The sequence below is a fragment of the Pristis pectinata genome, chromosome 9 (genome assembly GCF_009764475.1).
Source record: "Pristis pectinata isolate sPriPec2 chromosome 9, sPriPec2.1.pri, whole genome shotgun sequence".
Lineage (NCBI taxonomy): Eukaryota > Metazoa > Chordata > Chondrichthyes > Rhinopristiformes > Pristidae > Pristis > Pristis pectinata.
The window spans coordinates 28,793,696-28,806,629 of NC_067413.1; the positions used below are offsets into that span (position 1 = coordinate 28,793,696).

Genomic DNA, 12,934 nt, shown 5'->3' on the forward strand with positions numbered 1-12,934 from the left:
TAGTCTAACATCAGTGGTGGGGAAGTTACTGGAAAAATATTGGACAGGATTAATCAACATTTAGAAAGGCAGGGATTGAACAGGGATAGGCACTGCAGTTTTGTTGGTGGGAGATCCCATCTGACTAATTTAATAGAGTTTTTTTGAAAAGGTAACTAAACAGAACATTACAGCACAGTACAGGTCCTTCGGCCCATGAAGTTGTGCAGACATTTTATCCTGCTCTAAGATCTATCTAACCCTTCCCTTCCACATAGCCACATGAATGATAGAAAAATGGAGGGCTATCTATAAGTCTCTTAAATGTCCCTAATGTATCTGCCTCCACCACCTCTGCCGGCAGTACATTCCATGTGCCCACCACTCTGTGTAAAACAAAAACTTGCCTCTAACATCCCCCCCCCATACCTTCCTCCAATTATCTTAAAATTACAGAAACATAGAAAACCTGCAGCACCATTCAGGCCCTTCGGCCCACAAAGCTGTGCGAAATATGTCCCTACCTTAGAAATGACTAGGCTTACCCATAGCCCTCTATTTTTCTCAGCTCCATGTACCTATCCCAAAGTCTCTTAAAAGACCCTATCGTATCCACCTCCACCACCACTGCCAGCAGCCCATTCCACGCACTCACCACTCTGAGTAAAAAAATTTACCCCTGACATCTCCTCTATACCTACTCCCCAGCACCTTAAACCTATGTCCTCTTGTGGCAACCATTTCAGCCTTGGTAAAAAGCCTCTAACTATCCACATGATCGATGCCTCTCATCATCTTATAAACCTCTATCAGGTCCCCCCTCATCCTCCATCGCCCCAAGGAGAAAAGGCAGAGTTCCCTCAACCTGTTTTCATAAGGCATGCTCCCCAATCCAGACAGCATCCTTGTAAATCTTCTCTGCACCCTTTCTATGGCTTCCACATCCTTCCTGTAGTGAAGCAACCAGAACTAAGCACAGTACTCCAAGTGGGGTCTGACCAGAGTCCTAAATAGCTGCAACATTACCTCTCGGCTCCTAAATTCAATTTCCGAAACGTTAGAAAAATAACTTATCTTTTCGGAAATCCTCAGCTGATTCCACTCGCTCGCCTCTCACTCCCGATTGAAACTGCCGAAGATTCTCCTTCCCTTTTTTTTCTTAACCACAGAGTCAACCTGTGCAGCTGCTTTGAGTGTCCTAGGGACTCGGACCCCAAGATCCCTCTGATCCTCCACACTGCCAAGAGTCCTACCATTAATACTATATTCTGCCATCATATTTGACCTACCAAAATGAACCACTTCACACTTATCTGGGTTGAACTCCATCTGCCACTTCTCAGCCCAGTTTTGCATCTTATCTATGTCCCGCTGTAACCTCTGACAGCCCTCCACACCATCCACAACACCTTCAACCTTTGTGTCATCCGCAAAGTTACTAACCCTTACTAAGAGTAAGGGTCCCAGAGCCATTTTTGCCCTGGGAAAAAGTCTCTGACTGTCCACTCAATCTATGCCTCTTATCTTGTACACCTCTATCAAGTCACCTCTCATCCTCCTTCGCACCAAAGGGAAAAGCCCTAACTAACTCAACCTATCCTCATAAGACATGCTCTCCAATCCAGGCAGCATCCTGGTAAATCTCCTCCTAGCCCTCTCCAAAGCTTCCACATCCTTCCTATAATGAGGTGACCACAACTGAACACAATATTCCAAGTGTGGTCTAACCAGAGTTTTACAGAGCTGCAACATTACCTGGTAGCTCTTGAACTCAATACCCCGACTAATGAAGGCCAGCACACCGTATGCCTTCTTGACAACCCTATCAACCTGCATGGCAACCTTGAAGGATCTATAGACATGGACCCCAAGATCCCTCTGCTCCTCAACACTGCTAAGAGTCCTACCACTAACCTTGTATTCTGCCTTCCAATTCGATCTTCCTAAGTGTAACACTTCACAATTTACTGGGTTGAACTCCATCTGCCACTTCTCAACCTAGCTCTGCATCCAATCAATGCCCTGTTGTAACCTACAGCAACCTTCTACACTATTCACAACACCACCAAACTTCGTGTCATCTGCATACTAACCCACCCTTCCACATCCTCATCCAATTCATTTACAAAAACCACAAAGAGCAGGGGTCCCAGAACAGATCCCTGTGGAACACCACTAGTCACCAATCTCCAGTCAGAATTCGCTCCGTCTACAACCACCCCATCTTCTATGGGTGAGCCAATTCTGAATCCACACAGCCAAGTTTCCCTGAATCCCATGCCTCCTGACATATTGATGAGGGTAATGCATGATGTCGTTTACTAGGTCTTCAGTCAAGCCTATGACAACGTCTCATAAATAAGGCTGGTCCTAAAGGTTAGAGCCTAAGGAATCCAAAGTAAGTTGGAAAATTGGAACTATAATTGGCTTGATATTAGGAAACAGAGGATGATAGTAAAGGTTTACTATTGTAATTGGAAGCCTATGACCAGTGGTGTTCAACAAGGATTGGGACTGGGACCCTTGATGTTTGTTTTATATATTAACAACTGAGATGCAAATGAAAATGGTATGTTTAATAAGTCTGCAGATCACATGAAAATTGGTGGTGTTGTTGATCGTCAAGAGGGTCATCTTAAGTTAGAGAATAATATTGCTCAGCCATCAAGTTGGACAGGGCAACAGCAGATGGAATTTAATCCTGGTAAGTGTGAGATGATGCATTTTGGTGGGCATATAGCATGAATGGTAGGGCACTAGGGGGATTGAGGAACAAAAAGGATCTCTGTGTACAAATCCAAAGATCCCCTAAGGTGGCAGCACAAGTAGGTAGGGTGGTAAAATATAATATAGTTTAGGGTTGAACTACTGAAATATGTTTAGATCACATTAACTACTGTGCATGTTCCTGGTGCCAACATTATGGAGGTGTAGAATATTTGGAAAAATATGCCAAAAGAAAACACAAAGATAAAACAAAGACTAAGCTGTTATACCTAAAAATGAAAAAACATTTGGAATATCATGTTACATATTAGAAGTGTTTTTGTTGACAAAAAGATGCATCAGCAACCAATGTGGTAGGAAGGCATAGAGTCATACAGCACAGAAACAGATCCTTTGGCCCACTCTGTCTATGCTGACAACTAAGTACCCATCCATACTAATTTCATTTACCAACACTTGGTCCATCACTTTCTATGCCTTGGTAATTCAAATGTTCATCTAGATATTTCTTAAGTGATGTGCACCGAGGTACCTCTGTACCTAGTACTCTCTAACACCTTACCACTCATTATGTCCTAATCCTTATTAGTCCTACAAAAGTGCATCACCTCCCCTGCCAATATTACTAATTAATCAATATCATATTGTAGCTTATGATTATCCTCTTCACTGTTAAAACTACCAATTTTTGTGTCATCTGCAGACTTACTAATTATATCGCCTCCATTTGTATCCAAATCATCCACGTATGTTATAATCAGTAAAGGTTCTAGCACCAAACCACATAGTATACCACTGGTGACAGGCTTCCAATCACATTAACAACCTCCACTATCACCCTATTAGCAGGCCAATTTTGGACCCAATTTGCCAGCTTGCCTGGGACCCCTCAAGCTTAACCTTTTGGACAAGCCTTCCAAGTGGAACCTTGTCAAAACACCTTACTAATATCCATTCCACATGCATCAACCGCACTGCCCCTATCTATACATACATTACCTCTTTGAAAAGTGCAATCAAATTGGTCAGATAGGATCTTCCCCCTAACAAAGCCATGCTGATCATCTTTGATTAATCCCTACTTTTCCAAATGTAAATCCCTGCCTTTCAGTGTAAATCTTTGGCGACAAGTTGTTTCCAATTCTTCATACAACTCCAATCCTTAGGAAATAGGAATATAATGGGTTATTCAGTATATTGGCATAAATATTGATCATAATGGTTGTTTAATTACCTTCAGAGGACAACACAAGTTTTCCCAAAGTTAAAAGTATTTTTCTTCTCATGTTTTGAATTTGCACTGTCAAAAATTGAGATATTTGAGGCAAGGAATTATAGATGTTTAGCAAATATGTGAAGTTCAGGGCCAAATGACCTCAAACATTTGCAGCTCAAAGTGTGCATTTGAAAAAACACTATTTGTTGGGTATGGGAGATTTTCCTATGCCTGTAAAGCCATACCTGAACAATTAATCAACATGGTCAGAGGAAAAAAAAACTGGAAAATGCCTTCAAACTCTTTAAAATAAATTGAAGGCAGTGAACACGGCAGGTACTATTCCCCGTTACACACCAAAACAGCCTGAAATATTACAACATAATTATTACATCCAAGTGCTAAGACATTCATCCAAAAGTCACCATATCAATATGATCCAGCATGTACCAGTATGTTCTATTTCAAAGGACTCAAATAGTAATTATGCTACTTGAAATAAATTCTGACCGATTATTCGGAAAGCAACAAGTTGCATTCAAAAAGATTCAGGAAAAGTGAATAAGAAAGTCAGTACAAGAGAAACAAAATTTCGTTATCAGCACCAAAGCAACCAAATCAGTGCATATGGTTGCGATTCAGGTCTGGCAATTGCTTTAAGCAAATATTTTCTTAAACAACATTGAGAAAAACATTAATACCTCGAAGTATTAAGAATGTTGGAACCAGCAAGACTTCAGAAGATCCAAATATTAGTTTCCAATTTCCCTAAGTTTTCTTTCACAGTACTTATAAGACAATTTGATTCCCAATCAATAAATTTGATACACAGGTAAAATGGACAACAGTTTCATTCAGTTCCAGTACTCTTCTGCTCCCATCTTCACCAGAATTTTCAGTCAGTTCTGAATATGAGAGTTTGAGGAAGAACTTTTCAATGTCCTCTGCTCAATTATTTTTAATTCTCACCCTCACACTCAGTCTTTAGTTTCCTTTACCACAGAATTATGCTCGAGTGCAGCAATCCGAAGGGAGCATACACTAAGCAATTCCAATGCTACAACAAATCTCAATCCCTCAGTATACCCTGACAATCATCCAAACGAGCTGAGGATTCACATGAATGACTATTTCACCCAATCCGAACCTCATACCCAGAGAAAAGAAAACAGAACTCAAAAAAGGATAAGAACCCACCTACCCAATCTAAACACAACAGAACACAGGGCTGCGTGCAGGGTTTGGATATGGTCTGCTTTAAAAAAAATTTGAAGTCCTCTGCTTCAGGATGGATCAGGCGAGCAGCCATCAACTCTTCATGAATAAATGCATGATCATTGAAGGGTTGATGATCCAATATTCAAAGTCATTCACACAGACATAATGGGTGTTTCAGTGCAGTAGCAGTTGGTGTTACCCACTCAAAGCTCCAGGACCAGCATTCTATCCAGACCTCAAGTGCTGTGTGCATTGTGTCTGCCAATATTTTTCCTGTGACAGTGTGGGTGCTCCAGTTCCCTTCCACATCCCAAAGTCGTGATGGTAGGTTAATTGGCTACTAAAATAATCCCAGTGTGGAAAGGTGGCTAATGAATTAAAGTGGAGTTGATGGACATGAGAGAGAAAGTTGCAGGATTACAGGGAAATAAGAGAGGAAGTAGGACTCTGAAGGATCGCTCTGCTGAGTGTCAGTATGAATGTGATAGGTGAAATAGCCTCCTCCAATTTCTGCAATAAGACTTCAGGGTCAGAGCTGCTCAATTCTGGGTCAAGCTACATTCACAGGACACAGCAGGACTTTTGACAAGGGTCGGATAGCAGAAATAATTACAGCTTCATGGCTCAGGTTGCTTTAGAAATGGATCAAGATAAATCAAGAAAACATCAGCAAAGAGCCTAATTCGAACAGACAACATGTGTGATAGAGATGAGTATCTTCAGTGTAATTAACTGATTTAACCTCATCTGTAGTTCTGAGAAAAACCACCAAAGTGCAGCTCATATTTGAAGGCTCTTCAAGTTGACTCTTGGGTCAAGACCCTACCAGTTGCATTCACAGCATCAGTCCTCCGGTAGCTTCTCCATTCTCCAAATGGAAAAGAGCCCTAACAAATTGCTTTGCCATGCAAAAATCACAAAGCTCAGCTCTGCTCAACATGCTCAAGTTCCCAAAAAGAGTCAATGCACTGTGATCAGCAGGACCACAGTGGAAACAGACCACATCTTCCTGCAAAATTAATACAGACAATATGTCTCTCCATGGCAATAAAGTACACTTAGCTAAAACATGCAAATGGGAAATTTTACCTTGGTAAAGTTTATCAGAAAAACTTGACCAATAAATAATTCTTCATTTATGTTAGCATGATAAACTAGCATTTGGAAGTATGAGGTTACAAGAAAGAAATGCCAGCTTTCAATTAATCACTGGAATAAACAGATGTAGTTCAAGTTAGCAAAAAATTCTCAAGGTGATAATCTTGAAAACTTAATGCCATCTACAACATCAAATCATCCAGTTGCTGATGCTCAAGATTCCACTGGGGAAGCCATACACATGCACTCCATATCGAAAGCTCCAGTAGGGAAGGACAAAAAAAAACACTGCCTTATCAACCTTACAAGACATTGATGCAATCACAAAAAAGGCATGCCAACACCTCTACTTTATTAGGAGCTTGAGGAGATTGGGAATGTCACCAAAGACTCTTGCAAATTTATATTGACGTCCAGTGGAGAGCGTTCTGACTGGCTGCATCACAGCCTGGTATGGAGGCTCCAAAGCACAGGATCATAAGAGGCTGCAGAGCATTGTAAACTCAGCCAGCTCCATCACGGACACAACTCGCTCCACCATTGAGGACATCTTCAAGAGGTGGTGCCTCAAGATACATCACTAAGGACCCTCACTATCTGGTACAAGCCCTCTTCTCATTACTACCATCAGGGAGGTGGTACAGGAGCCTGAAGACCCACACTCAACGACTCAGAAACAGCTTCTTCCCCTCCGCCATCAGATTTCTGAACAGTCCATAAACACTACCTTATTATTCCTTTTCTTTGTACTATTTATTTTGTAATGTATAGTAATTTTATGTCAGTACACTGTACTGCTGCCACAAAACAATGAATTTCTCATCATAAGACAGTAATAATAAATCTGATTCTGGAGATAACAGCTATAACTGCATTAGGACAAGATCTTAGCATTTGTATTTCAATCTTCAGGAACTCAACAGGCTATATAGAGCATGATGAAAGTGGGACTCAAGATCGTCTTCTGCACTGCTATATGACTACTTTACACAAAGAGATCTATTACTGACAGATTAAAATTAAAAAAAATCAATGAACAATCTGGAACTCACAAAACTCCAAACTGTACTTAAAACATTTAGATATTTGCACTAGAAGTTATTTCTCCAAACGACTGAGGAAAAATTAACGTTACACCAAAAATCTACACCATCTCTTTAGGACAATACTGAGGGAGTGCAACATGTCAGTGGGTAGCTTCTTTCAGATGAGACTGTCTTCTCTCTCAGGTGGATGCTGAAGACCACACTGTACTATTTTGAACATTAGGGAAGTATCATGAAATCCCCACCAATATTTATCCTCATTAATATTTCTGAAGACTATTTTGTTGCCAACACATGGGTATTTGTGGGAGCTTGCTGTACGATGACTAGCTTTCACATTTCCCACAACACTGAAGTACTCTTTATGTAGCAGTAGTTTGTTTTAAAAAACACTTTGAAATGTAATGAAAACAAGGTGAAAGGCACTATACAAATCCAAGTCACTGTCTTTTTATACCAACTCAACTGTAATCAATTTAATTGGTGCATGATGCACACTTCAAGCAAATTTCACTTCTACTTCCTGCAACACATTTGGGCCACACTTCAATGCCATTGGTTGAGCATCAAATTTCAATTATCCTCTGACTCAGCGAGCATCTTCAATGAAGATCTGCCACAGAAAAATGTATTACAACAGAAGAGAGAACAATTATTCATATTAATATTTCTCTGCTGAACTGCAGACCTGGCAATCATTGCAAATGATGTGACAGGATCAAGCCAACTTTCTACTAATTAAAATTCAGACCAGTTCATAATAAGTGAATAGAAATCTTGTATTAAAAAGGGACAGAAGATATACCTTGGAGGTGAAGGAAATGGTCATTATTTCTTTTTATTCTGTAACAACTGGTCCCCAATGTGCATAATGAAAGGAATGAAGAAATACTTAACAAGAACTTCCTTCATCCACAGAACAGACTTGGCAGTCTTGTTAAAAGCAAACAAACATAGTTTCAAAAAGCAAAGTGCACAATTCTCATCCTCATCACCAAAAAAAATTGCAAGTATGACAGTGTTCTCAAAATAGTACAGAAGTGTAAATGGAATCAGGGCATAACTGATAATTGAATGGGACATACGTCAACCTGTCCTAAACAAATTTGTAAACATAGGCCAAAAATGAATCAATTCGAATTGATTCAGCAAACATGATTTGGGGACTATTTTACACAACCAAGACCAAAGACTGTAAAACATACAGGCAAACAAGATATTTCTCAGTAAACCAGACAAAACTCAAACCTTCATAATTGTCAAAATCATCAAAAGATTAAAATCAAGCACAAGATAAACTTGAGAGCTGCCAGGTCTTTCCATTACCATCCAGAAATAAAATGAGGTCATAATTCACCATTCTCAGCTTAAGAAATGGATGAATTAACATTGTACATCTTGAGATTTGCAAGACAGCGAATATTAAATTTTAAAGTCAGAAAAATGAGATGATTGATACTGTCAGAAAAACAAAAATGTCAAAACAAGCATTTAACATATATAACTGATTAACACCCTGCTACTCTGTTGGCACTGGCATTATAAACTTCAAAACATATTGCTGCATTGTGAAAGGCTTATACAACACAATATTCATACCCATTGAATAAATGTAAAGCTCCTGTGACCGATGGACATGCTGCAGAGCATCCTGTTACTTAGCAACATTAAGAGCAATAGGCTACAGCAATAACCTTTGAACTCAAGTCAATGGGGATGCACCATCCTTTTGCTGAAGACACATTCCCATCCAAGTCCAGATCTCATCTAGTGAAATTTCCAGTGTAACAGTTAGCGTAACACTTTACAGCGCCAGCGACCCAGGTTCAATTCCCGCTGCTGTCTGTAAGGAGTTTGTACCTTCTCCCCGTGTCTGTGTGGGTTTCCTCCAAGTGCTCCGGTTTCCTCCCACATTCCAAAGACGTACAGGTTAGGAAGTTGTGGGCATGCTATGTTGGCGCCGGAAGTGTGGCGACACTTGCGGGCTGCCCCCCAGAACACTACGCAAAAGATGCATTTCACTGTGTTTTGATGTACATGTGACTCATAAAGATCTTATCTATCTTATCTTAATAGCAAGAACAAAGCAAACTCTTAATTTAAAATTAAGAAAGCTCAACTCTTCTAAAACATTTTGTGCTTTAAAGACATGATTGCTTGATTTATTCTTAAACCCAAGTGGTAAAACACATTTGCAAAAACAAATGATCAAAACAGCCCCTCCCACGAGAAGTCAATACTGAAGCCTCTACTTACAGAATCGCATGCCGATACTCCAATTTTGCACCACTTGTACCATCCTCTTCCAAATCAGTCTCACCCCCTGAGCTGCTTTCTGTGGCATCAGAATCAAATGCCCGCTCAGAAGTTCTGAGTTTTGCAGTCACACTGGACACTAATTTTAGTAGATCCTCAGAAATAGCTCGATCTTTCACAAAACCAGAGAAAGTATCCCCATTCAGTGATGATAATAAACATTTATTGCTCTCCCCAAATTTGAGGGAGGAACTGGGACTGGAATGAATACCACCATCAGCACCTCCTTCTGGATTCGTCCTTGGAAGATTACTCCTCAGCAGTAAAGGTCCAACCTGCAGGTTGCTGTTCCCATGCAAAGTGCTTGTGTGTTTATTATTAGTGCTACTACAGTTATTAATAAGACTTTCGGTGAAAGAGGAAGAAAACTGCTTTAGACTGTGTCCCACCAAACCTGCCAGCTGCTGCTGGGCATGGCGCTCCACCTGCTTAGCTTGCACAACCTGCAAACGCTTGCAGAGTCGATGAGCCCTGCTCCTGATCTCAGCTTGTTTACTGGCAACTAATAAACTCTGAGCACTCACCTCATCCTGGCTAACACTAATATTATTCTGACTGCTAACAATGCTGAGACTGTTATGATGGCTAATGGTATTACTGTTTGTGCTGGTGCTCTCGGGAGAATGTTTTTTTGTGTTTTCGTTCTCAGTCCCCAGACAATTTAGATTTATTTCACCGCAGTGAGGTTTGAACAAAACTCCCACCGGGTTGAAGCTATGGAGATCCGCTCCACATCCATACTCGAGGTTGGGGATTTTACTGCTGCCTTTCAACAGCAGGCCAAAATCAGAGGCAGAGGTGTTGGTACTTGTTTGCAGCCGATGCCAGCGGCTTTTATCAGAGTTCCCCTTTCCAGGCGAGGCCGAATTTAACGAGATGGCGCCGTTGCTCCGCTGGACGCCACAGCCGCCCACCGCTTTGTTGTTGCCATTCACCAGGCCAGAGTCACAGCTGAGACAAGGCGTTTCTTTCATCAAGCCGTTGCCGGTGGCGCTCGATCCCGTAACTTTACCCATCTCTTTCTCGTCGCCCGTGGCACAGAAAAATCCATCAGAATTCATTCCGTCCTGACACTTGCCGTGAAGCCGCGAGTCCCCCCTATTTAGGCCGAGGCCAGGGGCTTCCGTACAACTCACCCGCCTCTGTTGCAACTCACCGGCCTGGTGGTGGCGATGGCGCCGCCGGTGAGGAGAATGGTGGCGGTGATTGTGATGGTTGTGGTGGTTATAAGTTTTTGTCTCGGGCTCTTTCGCTCCTCCCTGAACGGCCACAGCGCACCTCTCACCGTCGCCGTGGTAAAAAGGCTCGGTCTCGGGGCAACGCCGCACTCTAGTCGGCCGGGCCAAAAACAGAGAGTCCATACGGTCGACAGAAAAATATAAAGGGCCGGCGAGTTTCTTATTTTTATTATTTTCCTCTCCTTCACCTTCGTCTAAAGTGCCGTTAGAGGCCGCAGATGAAAGCGGTGAGGACGAGGGCGGCGAGGACGCTGGTGAAGAAGACGACGACGATAGCGGCGGCAGTGATGATGACGACACCGCCAAGTTGAGTCCGTGGTGCTGCTGCCGCGCTTCGCTAGTGCTTTCACTCACAGCCGGGGAAGCCATTCGCTTCAAGCGACCGGCGGCCATCTTGTTTTCTAGCTCACCCTTCCCCCACCCTCCCCTCCACCTCTGCTCCCCTCCCCCACCACAAAATGGCGGACCTGTTTGGTCACGGGGAAAAAGCGCGCGCGCCCGCAACACCAACGGACAATCTGACTGAAGAAGGAAATGGTGTAGCAGAGGTTTTTATGCCAGGTTCTGATCATTCGTTTAGTCATTTATTATACTGTACCCTTAACATAATATCCAAAACTGTACGTAGAACTAATCAAAAGGTAGATTGTTTAAACCTCTTACGCTATATTAAAAATAGTGGAATTCAATTTGAAATACTTCATATTTAAATGGTGGCGACGTTCATATCCTCACACGTACGAATTGATAAGGGCACTTCAAGTACACTAAACTAGATTATGGTACGGGCTTGTCCCAAAAGTAGTAAGTGCCGCGTAATGCAGGTTTTTTTCGATTGCTTCTGGCCTTGTTCATATAATGAGCACAGCTGTAGTGGTTCTCAAGCTTCTGGTTCATGTCACTTTGAAATATTTTAAGGAATACAGAAAACACTCTCTCAGACCCTCACTCATCAACCTGCTCCGGATTATCATATCTATTACGCCAAGGTACACGTCAGTGTAAAAGGACAGACACTTAACCAACGCCACCATCCTAGAGCCATGACCATTTTAACTGCAAACGACACAAAGCTCTTCCAGGAGATATTGTGAATAGCAAAAAAAAAGATGGCATACAATTTCCATTTTCTGAGAGAGGAAAATGTACTCAAGAATAGTAAAGCTCATTTATTTCCTTCTACAAAGAGAGTATTCATATCAGATAGCAACAATAGTGAGTCATTCTGATGGTCAAACCTGTTCTGCAATACACAATGGTCAAATATGTGTGTAAGGCAAGCATCCCATACATAAAGAAAATTAATTCTGGGAATATGAACAAGAAAATTAACAAACAAAATAAAAGGCATTGAAGAGTGGCAAATCCCTAGGCCAGATGTTTCCATTCTTAGATTTCACAGAAATTGAATATTGCAGATGCCTCAAAAATCAGATAAAGTTGATCTGAGTTTTACTCAAAAATGGTGCATTTCACACCACTATTTTGACGAGTCAGGTACTGTAAATGAGTCAGGTTGCAAAGTTGTAATAAGTTACTGGAGTCTGTAATTAGGGATAGACTAACTGGAAACCAAGAAGATTTTTAGTTAATCATAATCATGGAGCAATACAGCATGGACACAGGCTCTTCAGCCCAACCAGTCCGTGCTGACCATGGTACCCACCCAGCCAGTCCCAATTTCCTGCGTTCAGCCCACATCCCCCTAAGCCCTGCCCTCCACATACCTATCCAAGTGCTTCTTAGATGATACTATTGTACCTGCCTCAACCACTTCCTCTGGCAGCTCGTTCCATATATTCACAACCCTCTGCATGAAGAAGTTGTCCCTCAGCTCCCTTTCAAAGCTAATTTAACCATATCTTTCCTATAACAAGGTGACCAAAACTATACCCAGTACTCCAAGTGCGGCCTCACCAACGACTTATGCAACTGCAACATAATGTCCCAACTCACATAATCAATGCCTTTACTGATGAAGGAGAGTGTGCTAAATGCCTTTTTCATCATACTGTATTACCTGCGACACCACTTTCAACAAACTTTGCACTTGTACTCCTAGGTCCTTCTGTTCCATTGCACTCCCGAGTGCCCTA

The 12,934-nt window shown here is 41.7% G+C and overlaps 1 protein-coding gene across 2 annotated transcripts in view; it reads right to left on the bottom strand.

The window, feature by feature from the left end:
* LOC127574172 (KAT8 regulatory NSL complex subunit 1-like) overlaps nt 1-11,472 on the bottom strand; it is a 132,131-nt gene extending 120,659 nt beyond the window's left edge. The window contains exon 1 of one of the 2 annotated variants that reach the window (XM_052022946.1): nt 9,541-11,472. In XM_052022946.1, the coding sequence (XP_051878906.1) occupies nt 9,541-11,231 (1,691 nt within the window). In that variant the 5' untranslated portion in view covers nt 11,232-11,472. The remainder of the gene's footprint in view (nt 1-9,540) is intronic. The other variant, XM_052022945.1, reaches the window with a different exon arrangement.
* Between the last annotated feature and the right edge of the window lie 1,462 nt (nt 11,473-12,934).